This window comes from Porites lutea, chromosome 2, assembly GCF_958299795.1.
Source record: "Porites lutea chromosome 2, jaPorLute2.1, whole genome shotgun sequence".
In the NCBI taxonomy this organism is placed as follows: Eukaryota; Metazoa; Cnidaria; class Anthozoa; order Scleractinia; family Poritidae; genus Porites; species Porites lutea.
This window is the reverse complement of record NC_133202.1, coordinates 15,645,813-15,671,014: the sequence shown is the minus strand read 5'-3', so window position 1 is coordinate 15,671,014 and position 25,202 is coordinate 15,645,813. Positions and strand designations below refer to the sequence as shown.

Sequence of the window (25,202 nt, the reverse complement as noted above, 5' to 3'; positions counted from 1 at the left end):
CAGAATTTGATTGTCGGCGAATTTCTGTAATCGTCCATCGTTCTGCTAGTGATAAGCTAGCCGTTGTTCACTCGTCTTGCTTGTTTGGGGCTGAGTCTTATTCCGGTCAAAGAGAGGGACAGAATGTCTGGCAAGGTTTCCAAATAAAGATTTGAGTCTGGCAAACTCTGATCTCCAAGTGTTTATATACACACAGTTATACGCACCTTATAACTTCATCTGCGCTTAACGAGTGTCTTTTAGTCCATAACTTTCAAAACAGCTGCTCCACAGAATGTCACTGGTAACAAGTAACGCAAAAGAGTATCGAAGAATGACTGCACAATAAATGTCACAAAATCTACCTAAGCGGTCCCCTCGAGATATTCTGTCTTTACGTCATCCTAACCATTTCGTACTTGCGCGCGAAAACAATAGAAACGTCATCATTACCTACCGATTCCTCGCGGCCCCTGTTAAAGCAAGTCGAGATAATTTCTGGCATACTGACTGTATATTTCAACTCAAAGTACTTTCCTTTAATAATATAGGCGCGAGTTACTAGAGTTCTGGGCGAAATCCCTGCGGGGGCAATAATCTTTAGCAGAAACATTCCTTTAGGGGCCCACGATTTAACTACTTTTTAGGGGGGAGGGGTGGGTGATTTTGAAAAAAACATATAGTGCAATCGCTTGTCGGAAGAAAAAAATTGCATGGAGCACAAATGGAATAAAAAAAAATCCTTGCGCTTTTGTAAGAAACAAAAAAAAAGTACCAAGTTATTTCATCATTCAGACAGCTTTACAAAATCCCACCAAAAGTGCAACCATTCTTCACTTGCTACCTTTGGTGATGTTGCAGAATAATTGCTTCATATAAGCAATGTATTACAATCGACAAATCAAGAAATCAGTGTCGTTTTCGGGTAGCCTCAGGTTAAGAAAGTCAGACTACCTGTTTTTTCCTTCCAGTTTCTTTTCGGTGGCCTGAAAGAGGATCAGTGCCCAGGAAGTGACCTGTTTTTACAGCAAAAAGCACAAGGAACACCATCACTTTGTTTTTATGTTCAACTATGAGGTACTAAATTTTTTAAGTGGACTGAAAAAAGGTTGAGCAAAAATTATTAGAGCTATTTTTCACATATACACAAACCATGATTCACTACAAATTTCAATTCTGCTTTCACACCTGTTCCGGAGATTTTAGTCGTCTTTTAAATTGTAAGCGATGATTCTAGCAGCATTTACCACACTATCAGCATTTTTGAACTGCTTTTTGCTATTTGCTCCATATCAGGGCTATTACTGCAATAGCCACTATGTAAATGTAATTACACTTTTACAAAAACTTGGACTGCCCCATCCCCCCCACCCCCCAACCCCTTCCTAAAAATAGTTACATGGTCGGCCTCTTATTTTAAAGCAAACACGCGACGGGGGCAGCATCGCGCAGGCAGCGTTACTGGTTCACGATCGGTTGTCACCTTCTATCTTAGACTGTTTTCCTTCATCATATTCTTAACATTGTGAAGAGACCGGAACCCAATTAACGGGGACTAGCTCTGCGAGTCAGCCTCACAAGAAAGACACTCGTTCTCTGTTGGTTCAGTAAACTTTGTATTCTCTAAACTTCAACGTTAAAAGACAACTTAATCCAGGGGCACCCAACGAGAACATAGTTCAAAACCACTTAAACATAGCATTGCTAAACGTAATTTAGTATTTAAACGGTAGTTTATGGCATATTTTTATCCCGTAAAAATTTTTCATCTGTTCAGATTTCCTAGCTGAAAGTCTAGTGATCCGAAAATTATAGGGATCGAAACTGACCTTTTCGAAAATTTCATCCGGAAAAAAGGCTCCCGAAAATTCTAGGTGACCTTTTTAGGGTAAAAAACCGTTAAAAATAGGCAATTATACCATTTATTAGATGTTCGAAAATCCTAGGAGAGGCAGGCAAGCAAGAAATTTTACAACAAATGATTCGAAAATTCTAGCGTTTCCGAAAATTGTCGTTGGGTGCCCCTGTTAATCTCAAACTAGCTTGTTCTAACTCTATTCTGAGTAAAGCCTGTAAGTTATAGCTCCTTATATCCTGACTGGACATGACAGCTGTCAATCTTAATCATTTGAAGTTTTACGGAAATAATTTGACATTAGATTCTCGCTCATACAAACACTGTAATTTCTCACACATTTGCCTACTCGTCAAGATGGCGTGGAAAACCGTGACAAGGTCTATCATAAAAATCACTTTTAATACCGGCATGTGCGTTTTCGAAATCTCTCAACCAAATCAAACAGATCTATAAACCACCCACTAAAAATAATTAAAATATTGGTTGTTTTTGGATACATACTTTAACAAAATAAAGCCAAACTTAGTCTGCCAAGACTGCTTGTTGGCCGTTTAATTGAGGTGACAACAATTAACAATGGGAAAACCCTCATTGAAACGGCGAGGTGGCCGCTCAAAAGAGGTTTAATTTCCCATTATTGCCCCCCGCAGGGTTCCGGCCCAGAGGCCCAGAGGCCGGAACCCGAGGAGGCACCCTAATGTCCCCCGCGTAAAGAAGAAGTATCGTATTACTGTTAGTATATGCGAAGCTTTCCCGATTTGATGAAACTAGGCGCGCACGGTGGTCCCGGTTAATTTTCAGCATGTGCGCCTGGCTCAGCAACTGCGCAAACTGGGTTAGTCAACGAGTCGCATTCGCCGAATTGTGTCGCGTACAAGCACAACAAGTGGCTCCAAATCCTCGTCCGGGAAGATTTTCCACCGAAACTCCTCTAGAGCGAGAACGCCGACTTCAAATTCAGCGTGAACAACGAAGGAGAAGACGTCAACAAGAAACCGCGGAGTAGAAGGAACATCGATGAGCACAGCGAAGGCAACGCCGACAACAACAAACAGAGGAACAGGAGATTGGAATCAAAGGAATTATGATCGTTTTACACTGTCGAAAACTCAGATTTCTTAGTTTGCCGGTTTCCCCGCAGATATATAGATCAAAGTCTGCAAAGTTTCAGCTCCGTATTACGGCCCGAATAATAATAACCTGTAACAATTTTCAGGCGAACTGTACCGGGCCATATTTGTTCTTTGTTTTTGTCTTTTTCCGAATGCGGGCGGCGAAATAATGCTAAATCTGCTTTTCAATACACTGTTAACAATAACACTACATAATACGCAAAGAAGAAGAAGAAGAAAAGAAAGAACAACGTATGGACCTTTAACACGATATTCGCGGTTGGTCACCCGTCCAGTTCGTAACCGCGACCGACAGGGCTTAACTTGAGTGCCGTTACCAAACCGAGTTTCGCGAAGGTTATTGGGAGATACATGTTTCTATAGAGTTAAAAAGTTATTCAGCAGTACTGCAATTGTTTGGTATTAAAGAACTTGATTTGTCAGACACAAATCAGCAACGTGGATCGACAGAACTTTGAACTGGTTTTGTCAACGTGGATCGACAAACTCGATTCAAACCACATCAAGAATAGCTCAAATTTCTCAAAGCCCAGTCAAAGACAAGAAAGGTGCTACCGTGAAATAACCGGGTTTTGTTCTATATTAAGGTATTCAGGGTTTAATAAACAGTGGTCCATGTGTTTTAGGGTTAGTTTATTGCGAAATCCCGATTATTTTATTTGATACAAGGACATGCCAGAAAAAATGAACTGGGAAATATCTCAAAGGTGGGAAACTTGAAACAGTGGTCCATGTTTTTGTAGGGTTAGTTTATTGCGAAATCATTTATATCAGTTGCGTTTGACGTTGCGTTCAAGAATGTCACACTCGAAGCCGAAGCATCTGTTCGACACATTAGTTATAGGAAATTTAGTTACAAATAGATAATTAAAGATGGTTTTGCTGTTTAACATGCGTTCTATTACATTTGCAGTGTTATGTTGGTTGAACTCATTATGAGATGTATAAAAAACAATTGTCCATCCTAGGCATGTCATGTATGAGGATTTTCATTAACGCAGGAAACAAAGTGTAATAATGGAGAAAACACAAAAGAGAACAAAAGAATTACACTCAGAAACTCTAATACGAAAACTGCATTTCAAAGGTTCATGGCAAATACATGGACAACCACAAGGAGTCTTCATTCGGGTTTTAAAAGGTCGGGGGCAGATTTAGTGACAACTATAACTAGTTTTCTACAATTATTTCGGGGCTGTGGTTTATACTGGCCGCTTGATCCATAGAGGATGGCCGCTTAATAGGTGGCAACTTAATGGAGGTTCAACTGTATACAGAGTGGGTAAAAGGGCTGAGAGGAAATCCTACATGATGGCCAGTCAGTACTATCGCTGAAAAAGTCCCCTGCGATCTGAAAGATCATACTTAGACAACATGGCCTTATAACAGAGACATACCGTAAAATTCCAAAAATAAGCCCCTTTAAATATAAGCCCCCAAAACTCGTAACGCAAGAAATCCTCCGATAAATCGCCCCTTCAAATACAAGCCGGGGCTTGTACTCTGAAATTGCCCTCAAATTTAAAATAAAACAAAGCAAAAACTGTAAAGTAACACATATATTTCTGTATGTGCCAAATGGTTGCAGTCACAGAGTGTCATAGTATACAGTATTCAATTTCAAGGTGCTGTTTGCCCCTAAACTCGAAACGCAAAAAAAAAACCCTCTGATAAATCGTCCCTCCAAATACAAGCCTCCTCCTATTACGGTACGTGTGCCAAATGATTGCAGTCAAAAAGTGTCACAGTATATTCAAGGTGCTGTTTACGTAGTTCACTGCATTCTTGGCTTGGATTTCCTCGGTCTATAAAGACAAAGTTCTTGCATGGCTGAGTTTTTAGAAAGATCTACGCGCTCAAGGCGAAATTCACTAAAAACGTTAACTTGCTGCAAATTACTGACAAAAATTTTCTTTCAACTATTAAAGAGCTACATAGCCCAATCGATTTTGAGACGCAAATTTCCCTTCCGTATATTAGTCCCTCAAAAAGGGCCTTTGAAAAATATAAGCCCCGGGGCATATTTTAGGAATTTTACGGTACTTTGACAACGGTTTCCTAAAGGTTAACAACTTGCCGTGACCGAATGCATTTCTAAGGTAAAGGAACATTCGAGTCCTCTTGTAACTTCAGCTAAGACAATGCCTACCTCAGTGAAGCATTCCCGGGTAGTCTTGATAGTTCGCTTGATTTGTCACGACGAAATAGTCTACAAGAAAATCATAGTTTGTGAGACGAGTTAAGTGTAAATGTCAATTGCACTTTCCTTCTCAAAATAACAAGACTTGCACAAAACATACCTCAAGCAACAATCAACTCTTCTACCAAGAAAAGGCTTAACCTATGGCATTTTTCCCGTTTTACTTTCTTCAAATCACGTGAACAAAAGTGACGTAAGTGCTTCCAGAAATAGCTCCTAAAATGTAGCTATCCACGAAAATTTGAAAACTAATAAAGCATATGAAAGGTGACGCTACACCCTAATATTTCTCTAAAAAATATAACAAAAAGCTCACACAAAGATCGTATAACAGATGCTGTAGACAGATGGAATCTTCACTGAGGAAGTTGATCTGAGACTTACTGTTTCCGGATATGCTTCGTCATGAGTGACCTTCTAACAAGGCTCACACTTCGTGTGTGATTTGAAGTAAAGTGGAATTTTATTGGCGTCGAAGATGTGCTATCACATGTCCTACCCCTGGGACTTTCTTGACAACCGGACTGGTGAAAAATTTCAGTCGTTATATCGCGAAAGATAGTTTTCCCTCAAACTCCTACCAATTTTCCATATCCGCTATAATTTCATCAAGGTATTATGGTTTCTTTGCATAAGATTGAGGCAGTTTGCCGGTTTCAATTCAATCCTCTACTAATTCCGTGGTATCAAATTACCAACCCCTCCGCTTCCCCACTTCTTTCCAATCCCTTACCCCTTTTGACGCCTGATACGCAGTTTAGACAAATTCGTACTTTCCCTGGTCAACAGTAACAACTCGGGGTCTATCTGCCCCCCTCCTCTCCGAGGGATGGGAGGAACTGGGAACTCATTGATGGTTCTGTTTGACCATTATCGATATCTTAAATAACAGGAAAAGAAGATGTGTTACCGGTAAGGGTTCCCGTGGGGGACTCCTGGGAGCTCAAACAAAAAATTTCTTCAAATGCATTTCGATTTGCGCATATTTCTATTTCTGTCTTATTCATTTGGAATTAAAGCGATAACTACGTTCATACGCTCCCGAGGTTCTCTTGAAAACCATACCCGATTCCGGACCAACATGGGCAAAGTGTATACCCTTTTTCAGACCAAAAAAGACGCAAAAACCATACCCTTTGGGGCGGCACATGCCTATATGCGTTACGCTGGGATGGGTTCTAGCATTACACTTTAAAGCTTTATGCTGCTTTAAAGTATTGTTTGATAGCCAGTACCGTGCGCTTTCTCTACTGTCAGGAGTTTCTCAGATAAATTGGTAAACCCACATTACAGAAAGATTCCACTAATTGTAATCGAATATGAGGATCAACATGGCCCAAATGCACAGTACTTTTAACGTTCAGCGTTGGGAGGAAGCAAAAATCTAGTTTTGTGCTGGCTGCAATCAGCCTAGACAGGAACATTACGGTTCCAAGTTTTCTTTCTGTTGAAGAATTTAAGCCCCACCCTTCCCCTCTCGGATGTTTTTTGTTTTGCTCGGAGATTTGAAGTTTTCTCTGATCTGGAGGCAATACAGTTCCCAGTCTCTTAACGGCCAACTCCCTACAACGGACACCTGGGGTGGGGGAGGGGGGGTCCCAGCTTTAAACTCGTTCCCAGGGCTTTTCTCTGAGGAAAAAGGAGGGGGAGGCGGGAATTGCTTTGCCTTATTCCTTTTATTTGACTCCGTATATAGGTAGTCACTTCTCTAACACTGAGGCACAAAAGGTGTTCGTCTTACACAGAGTTGACTGTGCTTCAGTCGAACCCCCAGGGTATCTTCAGGGAACAGGTTTGACACATTTCCACGCTCATTATTTTATCAGTGGTTGTATAGACGCAGTATAAAGCTATATACTATATGCGAGACGCATTTTTTTATTCAATGATTACCCCTTCCCTTAACACTTCTAAAAATCCTCTTTTTCTTTGCTAGAAAAAGAAGTTGGATTTAGAGTCTGTATATCTTTAACAACTGAATATCATTGTGGTATAAACGTCGGGGTTTCCTTTCAGAAAATGAAAAGCCCCCGAAGGGGGGGCTACTTAGTAGTTTCTATCATGGGAAGATTCCGACCGAAAGTGGTATCTTTCTGAGTTTGTACTGATCCCTACCTCCCCATAACGGCCATCTCTCCACAACGGCCACTTTCTTCTGTCCCCAAGGTGGCTGTTGAAAAGAGGTTCGACTACAGGTAAAAATAGGTAAAATCATCCATCCGCCAAATGAAGTGCCACATAAGTTAATATCTTGCGAATTCGACTATATTTTTGTACTTTTTTCCTTCTAGAAAACCGCAAGACTATGACCAATATGAGTAGAAGTCTAGAATTTTCTAATAACCTTTCTTTTGGTTCAAGGAAAATAGCCTGCCTAGCGGGCGGGATTGTTGTGCTTAGGTTTATCGCTTTCTTGCCGGAGGGTGAGCCGCCACGCGAAATCGTCTGCCAATCCCGCCAGCTTTGCAAGCTACGAGGAAAATACTGGAGGCCATAGTAATCGGCTCCGCGGCGTTTGAAAACAACCCCGGGGGGTTACTTCGATTAATGTTTGCTAGGCCGTACCGCTGGCCTCTCAGAGCGCCTACCCCATTATAGTCTATTTATTGGCCAATTATAGACCCCATCTTAGTCACTTTTTGGAAATGAAATTTTCGCGATCCCAACTTAGTCACTTTCTATTTATGCATGTACCTTATCAATATGGTTTCAAGCAGCGGGATGTAATGCGGTCAATGCTAGCTTATTGTTAAATTTAATAAACAATAACTTTCTTATTTTTTAACCGAGAATCTTCTCATTTTGAATCCCTACTTACCCCAAAAATCCTAAAATTTGCGACCCCATTCTAGTAAATCTATTGAAAATGCGACCCCATCTAGCGGGACATCCCTATTAGCCTCTTGTAAGAGAGTACCCCCCCCCCGGGAAAACAACATACCTTACTTTGGGCTGAAGTCACGAGTTTATTGAACATCCAGAAAGGAGAGATAAGCAATCTCTGTATAAATCACTTAAACTCACGGGGAGGCAGGGTAGATCGCATTTGTCTCTTTGGTGGTCATTACCTCGTGATACGCGTTACGTGTTACGCGTGATACCTGTAGCTCCACTTTTTCGTTTCGTTTTCGTTTGTACAACGTTGATTCTCCGATGACTCGGCATCTTTTTAAAATCACCTGAAAGTGAAGTAATGCGAAAAAGCTTGTCGGTTTTCAATTTACTATCATACTTCAGTACTACGTAGTCCTCCAGGGGGTCACCCAACAAAGGTTTATACAGGGAGGTTTCGCCCCAAGTTCCCACCCCAGGAGCCTTTCATAAACTGTAGTTTTGAGAGAAAGGATACCTCTTTCATTTACCTTTTATCTTCAAATGGGCTTCCTTTTACTGACATACCTACCATCTTAGACAGAATAAAATGGAACAGCAAAGCCCCATACCCTCTGAATCAAGGATGAAGCCCCGCAAAAGGCAAAACGCGTCATTTTCCCATCCTTGATTGGGGGGGTGGGGGGGGAAGCTTTTACTGGCTTTAACTGCACCATATTTTACATTGTAAGAGTGAAAAGATCGAAACCAGAAGTGTTCTTGACTTTACCACAGCTATAAAATGCCTTTGTTCGGAATGACAGATTTCCCCTTTCATATACCCCGTTAGGAGGCCAATGGAGGAAGTTCCCACCGGGCTGCGACTGGTTTCCCAGGGTTGTCATAGCCTATAAACTCCCTTTCCCTTCCCTTTCAAAGGCCTGCCACGCAGGCTAGGGTCGTCGCAACGCTAAGGAGACAAAGGAACAACTGCTGTTTAAAAAACGCTGGCCTTAATGGCTGTCGCTAGGCGGATGGTAGGCGGATCTGTTTTTCGCCTTCGTGCCTCTCACGTGAGAGAGGAATAGTTGATGACGTAAGGGGGAACTACAATAATGTTTGTAGCATTTTAGCAGATATCATTCCTTTAAGTCATAGCGAAGAAGATAATTTGAATTTACCCAAAATGGAGTCAATGAAGGGCTGCCAAACTCAAACTAACGTGCTATCACCTTTATCGCCTGCCATCCCAGCTACAGAATTGGAGGGAGTACGCGATATACCAGTGCAGAGCTCACATGAAGCTGACTTGGAATATGCAATTTCACGCTCTCCTCAAGAACAAACCGGAAAACCCAATTGTCCTCGCTGTTGCGAAAATACATGTATTCTCAAAACGCTCAAAGGTAGGTGATATTTGGGGGAATGGGGGTTTGCCGTTCCATTTCATTCTGTCCAAGATTGTAGCTTTGCATTTTGTTTCTTCATACAACATGAAAATATGCTTATATTGGATATTGGATTACAATATATATGTTGTAGTTAATTTTTTATCTCAGGTAATTTTTGCTTTTGTTTTGTTTCAACTTCATTAGCATACATTACCATACCCAAAAACAAAAGAAAAACAAAAATTACCTGAGATAAAAGATTCACTACAACATATATATAGTTAAAATATCATAATAAAAACAAAGGGAGATAACAAATATTATCAGTACAAGAGCAAAAACTAAGAGCAAGCAACAGTGTGCCAGAATTTGGCATTCATTTGATTCATATACTTGATCATCCAAATCAAATAAATTGTATGTTAAGACCTCTGATTAAGGCAGAAGCCAAGTTTTTTAGCTATTGGTCTAGAATACTGTTTTTATTATTTGCTGTAAAAATAAGACAACGTCAATTCTGTATTGTGCAACATAAGGGACCGGTCATTATTTATGTGGGGGGGGGGGGGGGGGGTGGGGGTGAAAAATCATTGGGTGGGCCAGGCCTATTTTTTTTTAGAGAAAAGGGGTGGGCCAAAAGAGAATTTCTTGATGATTGGGGGTGGGTCATTGTGTGTTTTGTAAAGAATCACACTCACTACAATTCATGTGGAAGATCTAAATAAATTCTAATGCAATGCTGGACATAAAATATAACACAACTGGATGTCACATGTAGCAATCCAACCTAAGTATAGAGAATCAAAGATGTGGGCACTAAATATCAATAAACAAACACAAGCCCTATTGAGAAGGCTTGCATGCTTCCTTTTCTTAATATTACTGTCTGGGAACTTTTACTACCTGAAGCGTGAACAGCTAGAAATCATTATTGGTCTCAATAATGGATTATTGAATTCATTATTCAATTTAGTGAAATCAAATTTTTTCAATTTTCAAATCAAAAACAGTTTGAAATTCGTTTTTTAATTGAATTACTATTTTTTGTTTAATGACTTCAATAAAAAAGCAAATTTTTTTAAACTGGTTTTGATTTGAATATTGCAAAACTTATTTTTTCAATAATCGATTAATGAAATCAATAATGATGTCTAGCTGGTGTTCACGCTTCAGGTAGTTTGACTGTAATATGGAGCTGTTGAGCTCCTTGTGACCATCTAAAAAGCAAGGATTTTGAACTGTCCAATACTCTTTTAATTGTATTATCAACAAGTTCAAACGCATCCATTGCAAAAAGTCCTTGATTCCTCATAATGTGCAAATGTTCAATGGCACTTCTCTTTATATGCTGATTTCGTTCAGTGAACAGGAACTCCTTATAGAGGTATAGATTGAAAGGGGTTGGGGGTGGGTCACCTCTTATATAAAGTTATATGGGGGTGGGTCAAGAATTAACTAATGGGCTTAAAGGGGTGGGTCACGTTTTTTCTTTCAGGCTAAAACAAAAAAAATCCCCCCCCCCCCCCCACAAAAATAATGACCGGTCCCTAATATAAAAAAATCAATTATCATTTGAAAGTTAATTTGGCCATGTACATCGGTAAAACCAATTGGTTCACAGTTTGAGCAAATGGTAAGCAAAATTCAGGAGTGTACCATCTGCACAAAGAGTTCGATATTTTACCAAAAAATGGCTGTGAACGCCTGAAACTTGTATCAAAGATGGCCTTGAAGGAATGCAACATTAATTTCCATTTGGAACATTTTGTTGGGAGAAACAGGTCTGGACTACCTTTTCAGATGTTGATCCATTGTTTGCACTGGTGCAATATTTGCCCAAGAAGTAAATTTTACCTTCCAACTGAATTATTCTGGAAACTTTTTTTAAATAGTTAGCAACCTATAATAGTGTTATTTAAGAGCTGCTTCTATTTTTTTTTTTTTAATCTTTTAAGAAACTGCAACTGTCAATCCAAGAAGTGATGTAGTAACAGAAAGTCAGCTTGCAAGTATCTGTCATGAAGTAGGGACTTGCTGGCGTGAGTTGGGACCAAAGCTAGACATTTCAGCATCAAAGATTTACAACATTAATGAGGAGTGCAGAGCTAACTGGCACAAAGCAAACGCTCTTTTGATCTTGTGGAAACAACAGGAGGGAAGTAATGCTACAGTCGGCCATCTAGCAGATGTTTTGGAGAAGATAGGAAGAAGGAGCATTGCTGAAAAACTGCTCGGTACGTGAGTGCCAATGAATTCCAGTACTGTAAAAATTTGCAGTTCATCAAGTTCATACAAAACAAATGTACATCATTACAGTTTATGTAACTGCTTGTCCAAAAACTGAGATCCATATATTGTTAACAAAAAAAAATCAAGATGCACTGTAAATTCACCACCTGAGATACCTGTGTATGCAGTATATTTTATGCAGTTGACTTTGACACTGTTCAGCATTTTTGAACATTGATCACATTAACAACAACAATAAATGTTGGAAATTTTGCCAAAAAATTGGTAGCCCGCGTAGCTGGTGCTATTGTGTAGTAGTCGAGTGAGATTTGGTGGTGAAGCTGTCACGTACAAGCGGTGTAAGCTGCTCAAAATAGAAATACCGTCTGCCAGCTGGAACCATGATTTTTCAAATGCTGCCCATGCACTTTTATCACCTCAACTAAGCGGACCTCTTAGGCACTAGCTAGATGTTCATTTCAAGACTTTCAAAAGGTCACTTTTTGTGATTTGTGATTATTGGATTTCGATCCGTTTTTATTTCAAGTTTCCTTGCTTGAGAGCGTCCTGTTTTGGGCAATTATTGACTTGTTTGCTGTGGTTTTTCTGATCTTTCTTAATATGAATTGTTTTCCTCAGCCTCACTTGTAACAATAAAGCAAAGTCTGCCTCCTTCCCTCAACAAAAATACCGTTGCGATTTCCTTCACTATTAAGCAGTCAAGAGTTATCCTCAGTTTTGCTTTTGCCGAACCTTGTGGGCAAAATTGCCATAACATCACGTCCAGCAAAAAGCTCATTCACAGCTGTTTCCTGCTCCCTATTAGAATAATTTTCTGCTTCTCTTTGCTGACATTGAGATCTTCTAGAGCTTTATCGATACTTAATTCAGCCGAGTCCGCCATTATATTCCCCAAGAGTTTGCCATCTGCTCCCTTGGCAAAATTGCGAAAGATGGTCAAACGTGATTGACATATGTATGGCCCTCGACCAATCCAATTTCTCCGCACAATGGTGTGTGGACTGTTCAAAATACCGGGGTTTTCTGGCAGGCAGTATGTCAAATGCCTTGTCCCCACTCCCTTTTTTAGATCACGGCTTTGCCAGCAGAACTTTAATCGCGCGCTGAGACAGTACCGCCAGCTATGCAGGCTAAAAAAATTGGTTAAAGTTGTTCAAAAACTGTCAGTTGGAACTTGTGGAACAGTGGGGTTGGAGCTTATCTCTCATTTATCAATGTGCAAAATGTTTGATACATTCAACACTGTGGCATCAAACATTTTTCTAGATGTGTTGAACTATGGAGCTGTTGATCGATCAACAAACCTTTAAGGTGTGTAAGAGGCCATGCAGTCAATTAGAGCTTTTAAATTAGCCTTTTTTTAGAAATAATAAACTCTTCACTTCTATGAGGTTTTTTCTCAAAAAAATAATATCTAAAGGTGCAGTGCATTCATTTGGAAATTTTCTGGATCAGGATCAGTGATCTTAACCCATTCGCTCCTGGAGATTTTGCCGAAAAACGCGTTTTGAAGCTAGTCGAGTGGTTTTCTGGTCACTGTCGTGCTATAAAGAGCTAAAACTTACCACAAACCGGTCTACAGGTCGTACACTTGGCGGCCTTCTGATCCAGATGCAAAATATCAGCTTGCGAAGTTCGGGCATGCGCAGAAAGCAAAATTTCGACATAGTTTTTGGGTTTAAAAGTGACACAGCAGTCTTGACTTTTACTTTTCGCTTTCTCTCCTCCCTTCTTTTTTCGCTTTTCTTGCCTCATTTTTTTTTTCTCTTGCTGGGCATTTAGTAGGCTTCATTTTGGTGGGAAGAGTTTTTAGGAAAGCTTTTAGGATCTTAGGATTAGGTGAAAGGAAAGGTAGGTGGGTAATGGAACAAGATTTTCATGGAGATTTTCAGGTCCTTGTCACGTGGTTTTTTGCTTCTTTCTCCGGTGTCCTTGACTGAATTGTGGTCATTCTGGTATGGTTTGAAAGGTCTCTTCACTCTGCACAAGTTACCGAAGAAAGTTGTCCTTGACCGTTAAAACTGATGACGTCACAAAGGGTAGAAAGGACCTGGATCCGCACGGGCGGTTACGGGCGGTTCAGGGGCGAATGGGTTGATCTTAAACAGTCCGATCATGAAACACCAAATGAACCAATGAAGAATCCTTTTCAAAGTGGTGGATTTGTCATTTGTGACCCTCCACAGGATTGTAATGCTTAAAGGTGAAAGCACGCGCATGACACGCTTTCACTTTAAAACAAAATAATTTATTTTAACACGCTTTAGTACGCTTGCAATCTTGCCTCATTAGGAATTTCTTTTGTTTCAGAGGACACGCGCTTGAGACAATTAAGCGTGAGCAAGTCGAACAAAAGAGCATGTTAAAATTTTCAAACAAAAGCCCTGTGCAAAAAAGCACAACACGCTTTCAGTCAGTTCGGTGTGCGCAAAAGCACGCAAGGCGTGTTATCTATAAGCTAAATAAATTTCCTCTACAAAAAGGAACCACAAATGATTATGAACGGCACCCTTTTTTGGTAACTATCAAGAGAGAAAAAGTTTTACCTCAGCGATCACAGCGATAGTATCTGATAGTCGCTACAGTGTTTTTAGTTTACAGATTCTTGTTTTTTCCGTCCTGTGAAGAACGAGATATATAAATTATGATTAATAGCGCTTCATTCGTCAGGGACACCCAACGACGATTTCCTCCTAAATGCATCCTAGCATCCTAGGACAACTTCAGTCTTTTAAATTACAAGGGCTTCAGCATTATTTTCCCGAAAAAAAAAATGTGCAAAAGATGGCAAATGATACATGGTTTATTATCCATCGATCACTCTGTGAAAACAGAGGGAGGAGAGGGGAATGGACTGAATCCGGCGGTTATTTTTACGGGTGGTTCAGGGAATTCGGTGGTTGTCGTACACGGGCGGTTACAGGCGGTTCAGGGGCAAATGGGTTAAGTGGTGATTTTCAAATCGCTGCGGTTACAATTAAATTCCAAAACAGTCTCAATTGGTATATTTGATTCACTTCGACCAGTTATCAATGCTCATTAAATCTGCTGAAAACCCAAGCCATTTTTATCATCTTAGCAGTTTTAATAATCAAGCATGTTCAGCGTGTCTTACCCCAATTGCACGCTAAGTGTGCTATAATTCGCACACTTACCGTAACATATGGCACGCTACAAAAAACAATAAGTCTAGCGTGTCCGTCTTTGTTTTTTCAATAAATGATATGCACATATCCGTGATCTACGACACGCTAAGCGTGCCGTGCAAGCGTGTTGTGAGCGTGTTTTCTTTTTTAGCATCAAATTCCTGTGGAGGGTCACATTTCCTCTCATAATGTTCCATGATCTGTCGAGTGATCTTGAATCACTGATCCTGATCTGGATCATCCCAATTGAATTTGCACCATTAGTCTATCATGGATATTCATAGCAATTTTATAGAAGGCCTACACTGATCTCAAGCCTGCATTCAAAGTGTCAGTCATTCAACATAAAATTTCCAGTCAAAATTACAAAGTATATTTCCTAACATCTTGAAAGGTAACATTATGTGAAAAACAATGTGAAAGTTCACAGGTTTTGAACAGGTTTTTCACAGGGTCTTTCACAGGTTTTTTCACAGGGTAAAAACTCACAGGGTTTTTCACAGGGTTTTGCATGGGTTCTGACCCTGTGAAAACTGCCCTTTTCACAGGGTCTCAACAGTTTCACACCCTGTGAAAAAGGTGTGAAAAACATGTGAGAAAACATGTGAAATTGAACAGTTCACATGTTTTTTCACAGTTTAATTCACAGGTTTTTCACAGCATTTTCACATGTTTTTATCCAATAGTGTTATATGAATTCGTTGTTTTTAGGAGACAGTAAAGCATTGGAGTTACCAACATGTATACCAGTTTCCAAAGTTGGTGATGTGATCAGTTTAACAGTGAATGCCACGCAGGATAAGGTGAAGAATTAAAAATTATTTTATTTATGTAATCAAGCCAAGGTTTTGTTATGTGATGGGTCAATTTTTTTGTCTGTGACTCATTGCAGCTTTAATGGTCTTTTAAGTACAAGTAGCAGTGCAAGCAATTAATAACAAACAAATAATAATGATAATTTTGTTACATTATATTACTTTAAGTGTTATTCATAATGGGGCATTATTTAAAGCTGCAGTAGGCTAAGCCTTTTTATGGTCAATATATAATTGGCCAAAAATAACCAGAACTGTCCAAAATGTGCTACACCTAGAGATGTCTGTTCTTGTTGCTGTTTGCAACTTCCAAAGTTTGGGCATGCACAGAAGGCAAAGTTTGGAGTTGTAATAGCAAGGTTTCCTTGACTTAATTTACTTTTCACTTTCTCTCCTTCCCCTTCTTTTGCTTTTCTTGCCCCACTTTTTTTTCTCCTGTTGGGTATTTTCTCGGCTTTATTTAACTTGAAAAGCTTTCTTTGAAAACCACTATAAAATTATTTAAAAGGAAATAAAGTTGGGTGGTTGAACACAATTTTCACTTGAATTTTCTGGTCATCTTTACATGTTTTGTTTTTGTATTGCTTGACCAAATCATGCTCATTTGAGTACAGTGCAATAGATTTCTTCCCCCTGCAGCAGTGGCAGATCCAGGGGAGGGGCCAGGGGGCTACCCCCTCCCCCCTTCTTTTTAGACCAAAAAAATAATTTTTTGGAGACCTTCCCCCCCTCCCCCTTATCTAAGGGTCTGGATCCAGAACTGTGCAGTAAGGTTTTGTCATCAACCATTTCTCAACACTCAATGATGAGGTCAGAAGTTGTTCAAGGGGTGTCACTTAGGGATCCATGGGCGGTTTTAGTTGCTTTAAGTGTGAATCATGAGTAAACCTTTTTCTAATATTTTTTTACAGGAGTTACATTGTGAAGATGCTCATGGAAATAAATTCATTGTCAAAGCAGTAACTAGAGGCATAGACCAATGTCACTCTGAGGAGGTAAACTAATCATTTGTCAATCATCCAGTCAAGATATTAGTCCATTTTTCAACCTGTTGCTTCAGGCTCTGCAGCCCAGGGGTCCATATAAAAGTGACGGGGATGCTCATTAAAAAAATTGAAATCAAACCCTCTAGGGAGACCAATGTGGGTGTGGCTCAATGGGCAAACACCCTGAGTGCAGAGACCAAAATATGCAATTTACACCTCCAAGCAAGAGGATGAGCATCCCCTATCACTTTTATATGGGAATCCCACCCCCAGGCTCTGCAGAATCATGTCCTTGTACATTCACTTGCTTTTTTTGCAAATTTAATGACAACACGGTACTTCAATGGTTAGTGACTACAAGTATTTGAACCATCTTGTGGCAGGTGCAGAAGAATAAGATCCTCGACAGAGAAGCTGTAACTACCCAGGATATGGAAAAAACAGAAGAGCAAAAACTCCAAGAACGCTTGAAGCGCTATTCCTTAAGGATTGAGGAGCTAACCAAGGAGGTGACAGGACTAAGATGGCAATTTAAACAAAAGATGGACTGTGCTGATTATGATGGAGAAACATCTACAACGATTAGCAGTACTAAAAGGGATGCACAGCCATCAGAGGTGCCGGAAAAAGTACAACAACAGGATGCAGTACAACTGCTTGTTTCATGTGAAGAACATAGAGCAAATTTCAAAGGAATTTACTATGGCCTCATTGACAGGATTGGAGAGCTTAAACAACTAGGAGAAGACAACGTCATGTGTATTAAACATCTTTTTGCCTCAGTTAAGGAATTCAGAGAAGGTGTGGAAAAAATATTTGTCCCAAAAGTGACATTTCTTCACAGTATGAAGCAACAGTTAGATGAGAATCATGCAGCCCAAGTTGAAGAATTAGAGCAATGGAGCAAGACACAAAAAAAGCAACTTGGTGAAGTTGAAAAGCTGCTGTCGAGTATGCTTTGTCAGGGAAAAATTAGTCGGGTAATTGTTTTGGAATAACATAACTTCTAATGTTTTACATATTTTTAGTAATTATTGTTTCAAACTTTGGTTTGATATCTTTAAGTCACTGAGAGGGGTACCTGGATGTAATTCACAAGCTGATGAAGAAGAACATTTTATTGAGTGGTAGGCCATAGGTGATACTGTCTTTGCCTGATTTTACGGGGCAGAGACTGTATCACTGGCTCTTTTTGCTGCTTGGATGGCAAAGTAGAAATGGCAGTCCTGTCTTCTGTAGGAGACTTACTCAGGGCTCTCACAGGTCATGCTGGAAAACCTGGAAGGCCATGGAATTTAAGAATTTCATTTTCCAGGCCTAAGGGTCATGAAATTTAATCGTGGGTCCTTGAAAGCCATGGAAAATTAACGTTTTATGTGATAGATTGGCTAACTCTCGGAATACTTCAGATGCCAAAGCAAGGACAATGTAAGATAAAAGAGGGGTACTTAAACAGCGCTAGCAAAACCTAAGGCCATGGAAAAAGTCATGGAATCTGAAAAGCCCAAAAGAGTACGAACCCTGTTACTGGTACAACATTGTCTTTGGTCAGTACTAACGGTTGATAAATACATTGACACTGAACAAATTATTTTTTTAATTTAACAGGAGGGTTCATACCAGAACCAGCCAATCAGGAATGATAATAAATTCAGACACAACACTTCCTTTTTGTCCTTTATCTAAGGGCACTTTCCATTTGTCAGAACTGACCGGCCGGACCATGGCTGGAGCAGTCATTTTGACAATGAAATAGGCTTTTTCTGAGAATTTTTGCTGAAAAACCATCTCCTTCATGCATATTATTTAGGATTTGACTTATTTGGTTGAATAGTTTTGATTAAAAGTGAAATTCGCGTTACTACGGGAATGGTCTGGCCGGCCAGTTCTGACAAAAGAAAACGCCATAAGACCAAGACTTTCCTCTAAGAAAAATGTGGAATTTTATGACTTGTAGGATGTCCTAAAGTAGCACATTTATTTGTTTGTTCTTTAGTGCCAGTCAGAATCCCGTGTGACTATGATGTCATCCTCTGGAACTAAAGGAAAGGTAATTAGTGAATGGGCTTTATTTTTAACCCCTTGCCAAAAGCTTAACTATCTCTTTGTCATCATTTGAATGTTACATATCAAGGGTTTCCTAAAACAATTAACTAGATTTCTAGCTTATCGCTGAAAGGAAACCTCTTTACTTTCACGCTAAGATGGTCAAGACCAGCTCCTTAGTCCTGACTCGTGTATTTTGTGTCTCTCTATAATGCATAATTTCATTTTAAAAATGTGTACAAGATGATTTGACGTCCAGTAGCTCACAGATAGCACATATTTCTGAATCAGCTAATTTTTGATAATAGTCACCAAAAAGAGTACTTTTTTGTATAAACAGACAAAAACAACAACAACAACAACAAAAATCAAAACTATCAAAGTTTTACTAAAACATGAAGCTTAGACTACGAGTAGTCCCTCATTGTAACGCTTACGAATTACGCGAAAGCGCGTGAAAATGGCTACGTGTGAGTGTCTGCTTGTCATCTTCCGTGCCGATGGATGGCGATTCACTCGACGCAATTTGCTTTCTCCTCCTTCCTGGAGGAAACTGAGGGACTGCTCATATAACGTCCAGTAAGCTGGGCCGGGCCTCAGCCTATTTTGATTGCCTTCAGATTTGAAGGTTTACTTACGTCTTTTCCACTCTTCAACTGTCTGCCAATATAGAGCTTAAGATTCTAAGACGAGGACCACTTCAAGAACGAGTTTTTCCAATACTAATTTGTGCGCGCGCGCGAACAACCGTCATGTAGTAGATGTCGTCCGTCTACTACGAGTTTTAGCGAGAATGTTGTGGTGGCGAAAACAGGTTTATCAAATGTTAGAAATTTTAGGGCTTCACCTCCTTCAACGGGTGCGTGCTAACTTTTGTGGTGAAAAAAAGTACAGTGAAGTTTTCCCGGGTGTCTGTGTTTAGAGAATAGGTGAGAAAACTTCAATGTCGCCCTCGTAGTCGTCCTAGTCCTTGAATCTAAAGCTTTCTAATATATTATAAATGATTAATATAATAAAACTATTGTTTTAAAATGCTAGCACAAATGTACAAGTGGATTTTTTTCTTATTGTATAGAAAACTTTATTGTTACACAAAATATACTGGTTTCCTAACTACACTATGATTGAGGCGGGTTTTCGGTGAGGTTTTTTTGACAATCTTTAATTTGTTAAAAATTGTTTAAACATTTTTCTCTAGGGATTGAGAACTTATTCGTTGAAAGGTTCTTCAAAGTCGCAAATAATCGAAGAACGTCTATACTTGAATCAGAGGTGCGATGATATATCAGCACCTTTTTGTTCACAACAAATGTCCAGTATATATATTTAGACACGGACAGGAAGCAAGAGGAAAAAAGGTTTGTAGTATTACATTTTTTTTTAGTGGTTATTTTCTGTGAATGGTTCTAAAGAAATTTGACTTATTCTTAACAATTTATTAATTTATCAAGAAAATACACAGAGCAACGCTGCGCCGTGCTGGTCATAAAATAGGCTTTTTACATTATGAGTTTGTTTCACCACTAAAATGCAGTATGCTTCACTTCCATTTTCAACCACTAAAATGCTCGGTTGTCCCTCCCCAAAAAAGTCATTTAAAAGCTCGGATAATGCTCACCACATAGTCGGAGGCCCAGGGGAAGTCAGTTGTGTCGTGAGAGAAGGCGCGGAAAGTTTTCAGGCACGGGTGGAAGAGCTTCTGGGTAGCGACTCTTACCAGACCATTTTTGAACGGTCAGGCGAATGCTGGCTCCTGATTGGGCTTAAAAAAAATGCTTTGTATTACTGTGCACAATCAGCGAACAGCAAAGACTACCCTGAGATGTTTTCGTGTTTGCTAACACGACAGCTTTTGTCTCGCCATACTTGTCCGGTTCGTTAACTAAGGTTGTGCATGCAAGGGAAACTGTTATTTTCTTCTCTCCTAACCAGAAACGAAGGAACTACCGATGATTCGAGAAAACGCTTCGGATTTATGGTTTTAATACAACAAATTTGAGATTTGAGTTTCGTCATTTATCTTAAGAATGTTTCAATGTTATTTTCTTTGACGACAAAAAAAATTTTCCGGGAAAATGCTCACTAAAACGCTTGAATAATGCTAAATGTTTTGCCTCAGTAAAACGGGTGAAAAAAAAATCCTAGCGTAATTTACGAAAACCTAATCATCACTTGTCGGATAGATTCTGTGGCACCACCCCAGGGGTGGGGGGGGGGGGGGGGGTTGAGGGCGCTCCCTTATATAAGCCATATATGTATGTGCCGCCCCAAAGGGTTGGGTTTTTGTGCCGTTTCGGTCTGAAAACGGGTATAGACTTTGATCATTTTGGTCTGGAATCGGGTATGGTTTTCGAGGAAACTCCGTGTGAACGTGTGAACGTATTTATCGTTTCGATTCCAAATGAATAAAAAAAAAAGAGCAATATGCGAATTTGAAAGGGATTTTTTGAAATCTAGTTGTTTGAGCTCTAGTATAAAAATGATGACTTAACTTCTACGTATACCAGGTCTGGAAATGGGTATGGATTTAAGAGACCGGGTCTGAAAACGTGTGTGGAAAATAACACTTTTTAATCTGGCATAGGGTTAGGATTTGGATAACCGGGCGGCATACCCCCACCAAAAATTCCCGGGAATATCCCCCCAGGGCCACCACCCTGCCGCGGTGTAAGTGCGAATTAAAAACTATCCGGTGGTCATAGTCAAAGATAGTGAGTAACCTAACGGCAACCAGTTTTAATCATTGCAAAAGAACTAAAACGAATATACAAAGAAAAACGATTATAAAAGCAAATCTCCGGAACCTATCTCTGTTTGAATCGCCCTTCATAAAGTATTGAATGTGGCCTGCACTCACCTAGTCTCGTGGGGAGGAGCGTTGCGTGACAACCCTAAAGTGAAGGAGGCTAGCACTCATCGTAGTTTATTGGCAAATGAGCCATAGACTTCCCAAAGATTGAAGGCCCTTTTATAAAGCGCCTTCGTGTTTTTGAAAGCGAATTAAGTTTGCATAAAATCATTTCATACGACTTAATTTCTTTTTTCTACTTTTCAGCCTCGTTGTTCACGATCGCGAGTACAAGATGAGTCATCAGCCTTAAAATAAAGGGCAAGGTGAAAATGATCAAGAACTCAATAAACTTCAACCTCAACTTCATGGATAAGAATGTTAATCGCTGCCCCGCATGTAGAACTTGCTATTCTAGACGGGCCAGGTTAAAAGAGAAGAAGGAAAGGAAATTTTTAATTTACAACAATTCTTAGCTCAAGTGAGACAGTTTCATTATTAGAATTATCACAACCACTGAGACGAAATGGAATTGGATAAAGAGTTATTTAGCGTAACTATATACTTATTGACTCCGAAATTACTTATTGGTAATCCAATTTTTTAAATTATCATTGGCGTTTTTCTTATTTTAAGATACCGTCAAGCAATCCGTGAAGTAGCCTGCGAACGAGCGGCGATGAGGGAGGAGAAACGTCTGCCGTTCGCAGGCTATCCGTGGAGTAATTTTTGGAATTCTCTCTTAACTGTTTTTGAATAGCTAAAAGAGAGGTATCTCATTCCGAAAAATAAATACGTTGTAGTATGAATAAGCTGAAACGGCCAGAAGTCTAGTAAAAATGTTTAGTTTTGCGGAAAGAGCACTGTTTGACTGTAGATGACTTTCCAGGCAGTCATTATTTTGACTTGTAATTTTTGGTTTGTTTTTGGTTCTTTCTTAGCCTGCGAGCAAGCTCTCCAATTATGGCGAGCAAAGCGAACCGGGGGAGAACGCGAGAGCGAGGGCGGAGGCCCCTCGCACTGGAGAGCTTTCTCGCAAGCTATTTTTTTCTTTGCCGCTGTGCTACTGTACTTCTTTGGACCGGAGGTTTTCTTCGTCTTTTCTCGCGCTTGAAGCGTAGCAAAGATGAAACGAAAAAAATGACCGGCAGAGCGTGAAAAAGTTAGTATAGTTTGTCAAGGAAGAAAACCCTTTAAGAGCAGGAACACGAGGCTTCATCGACAGACCAGTCTTTTTTTCGTTATATGAAATGCCAATGTCATCCACGGATCATAAAAATGCTTATATCTTTCAACGGAAAATCTAATTGATCGCGATGTCGAAAAGTTGGAAAATACAGTTCTGCGAACTTTTGGCCATTGAATAAAAGTTGGCCTTTTAATGATAGAGGTTCTGTTTGCAATGCCAATAGTTAACTGACAATCTTTTACCTCCGGGACTGTGGTAACTGGCCGCTGTAGAGCATCGACCGTGTTTATTCGATTAAGCGCCCTGGGCGAGGGTAGGCGCTTATTTGAGGCTGGGTGCTTATTACAGCTTTCAGCAATGACAAGGTTATGTAGCAACAAAACATGAAGATGTTCCAAAGCAGAATTTTAACTGTTCACTGAAGCCGTTTGTTTAAGAAACTCTGTCTTCACGGAAGTCTCTTTTTTGTAATAAAACAACCTAGTCCACTTCAATCTCCTTGTCACTAAGGTTCATTTTTTGGTAGGGTGTGGTAGGGGTGGGCATTTATTAGAGGCTGGGCGCTTATTAACTTTTCCTACCTGTAGGGTGGGCGCTTATTCGAATAACGACGGTATATGAATACTTTTTTTGCTATTTTCAAAAATAGCTATATATTTTTCAAGATACTAGCTTCTATATTTATAGGACGCTGGTGAGTCCGGTGTATTTTCCAGGTGTCATATTAAAAGGTAGTAGATTATAATTCAAGTTCCCATGGTGGTGGAACAAAATACTTCTTTAACAAATTTCTGCTGTGCAGACATGAACTTATATTAAAAAGATGAAAAATTTAATCAAATCCGCAACTTACTTGATCCATATAAGCTTACCATCCTCTAATTAAACCTGCCCTGACACTTCTCCAGTCAACAGAGAAATCGAATTTTCGAACACAAGAGATTATGTGAATTCAATGAGCGCTTTTATTGGCAGCACAGTACAATGTACACGCATAGCAGGACAGCTGACGCACGGTGAATTTTTCTTCTGTTCAAATCAACATGGCATGAGTGGTTATGTTCATGTTCCCGCTTGTCTGTTCAGTTCAAGCACTTCATTTTGACTGGCGTGCGAAGCGAGCAGCGAGAGAACGCGCGAGCGAGGGGCGGAGGAAATGGAGAATCTTTATCTACCCCTCGCAATCGCGTGCGGCTCTCGCGTGACTTCAGTGCGGCTCCCCCCCCCCCAAAATGCTATGTTCAGTTGCACGGGTCACTTAACAAAGTGATGTGAAATTGCTGCAATCTTGGACAAAATAAATGGAAAATTTAGGGCCGGTGTACATGAAGATGAAAGACCCCACCCTCTTAGCTGGGGTAACCCGCTTGTCTATATATAAAATCTCTCATATGGTCACCCCACGTATTATGTAAACGTGATCAAATTAAAATGAGAGATTATATTGACAGGCGGGTTACCTCACACCTAAGCGGGTTTTCTCTCCTACCTGGGGTACCCCACCTCCTGCGTCCGAGGGGGTCGATGGGATCTATTGTTTTATGACGTTTCCGTTGCCGTCGTCACTATGCAGCTTTAGCAACGACGACGGGGACGACAACGAGGGCGTCAAAAAAGCAATAGGTTTATTACGCAAAACAACAACGTTGCATCACGCTTTTTTGTACATTTCTTTACCGTCCTTACACGACTACGACGTGAAAGTGTCTAATTGCAAGTTTTATGGAGGACGTAAACAAGCGACGACGAATCTCTTTTTCTTTCTCTAAACTTGAGTGTGGTTCTCAAGAAATCAACTCCAGGGAAATTCGCCTACACTTGCCATTTTCAGCAAATTGGAATAAACGCGACAAAGATTGAAAAACGGGAATTCATTTTAAAACTGACGTTTTCGCTGCAGTTGCCGTCGTTGTGGTTTCGTAAGGTCCCTACTTTTAGTGCACCACGAATTTACCAATCGATGATTATGTCAATATTTACGTATTGCGACTATAATAGTCTTGGATCGTGAGAGTCTCGCAGAAGCATGATCCGCTCCATTGAGAAACGAAGCCTCGAAATCATTTCCCCCAAATGCAGTCAGAAGAGCTGCGATCTTCGATTTTTAATAATTTACATTGGTTTGTAAACCAGAGCGTGCTGTTTTGTATTTGACTGCCTCCTAAGAATGGAACTGCACGTTTCCCATTTAGGAACTATTTTCAACGATTTCACCATAATTCTTTAGGTTTAAGGAGTAAAACAACAACTCTGCACGTGCATCACGCTTTTTTGTACATTTCTTTGCCTTCACTGTACAACTAAGACGCGAAAACACCATTTATGTTTACTTGGGCAAGGGAACGGCAAGGAGATAAATCTCTGTCTGAACTCGGGCGCGTTCTCCTCTCTTCAGCTGCAGCCCAAATCCCTTTCTTTTAAATAACGGGGCGATTTGGGATAAACGCGAAAAAGTTTAAAAGGATGCGAAGTCTATTTTTCAGAGACGCTTTCATAGACGTCGCCGTTGTCGGATCGTAAGGTCCGGCTAGTATCCATAGGGACTTTAAGGGCTGTAAGACGCGACCGGAAGTAAATTTTCAAAGAGGAGACATGTTGCGCATGCTCACG

The 25,202-nt window shown here is 40.1% G+C and overlaps 1 protein-coding gene across 2 annotated transcripts; it reads left to right on the top strand.

The window, feature by feature from the left end:
* Positions 1-9,051: 9,051 nt before the first annotated feature.
* Positions 9,052-23,413, top strand: LOC140927854 (uncharacterized). Of its 2 annotated transcripts, none has more exons than XM_073377541.1 (8): positions 9,052-9,387; positions 11,328-11,606; positions 15,480-15,571; positions 16,495-16,578; positions 16,953-17,549; positions 18,566-18,619; positions 19,814-19,973; positions 22,040-23,413. In XM_073377541.1, exons 1-7 carry the CDS (start codon positions 9,168-9,170, stop codon positions 19,943-19,945), a joined length of 1,458 nt encoding a protein of 485 aa, XP_073233642.1. In that variant the 5' UTR covers positions 9,052-9,167; the 3' UTR covers positions 19,946-19,973; positions 22,040-23,413. The 2 variants fall into 2 exon arrangements, with proteins under 2 accessions (XP_073233642.1, XP_073233641.1); XM_073377540.1 differs by having other exon boundaries at positions 21,671-23,413.
* The last annotated feature ends 1,789 nt before the right edge of the window (positions 23,414-25,202 follow it).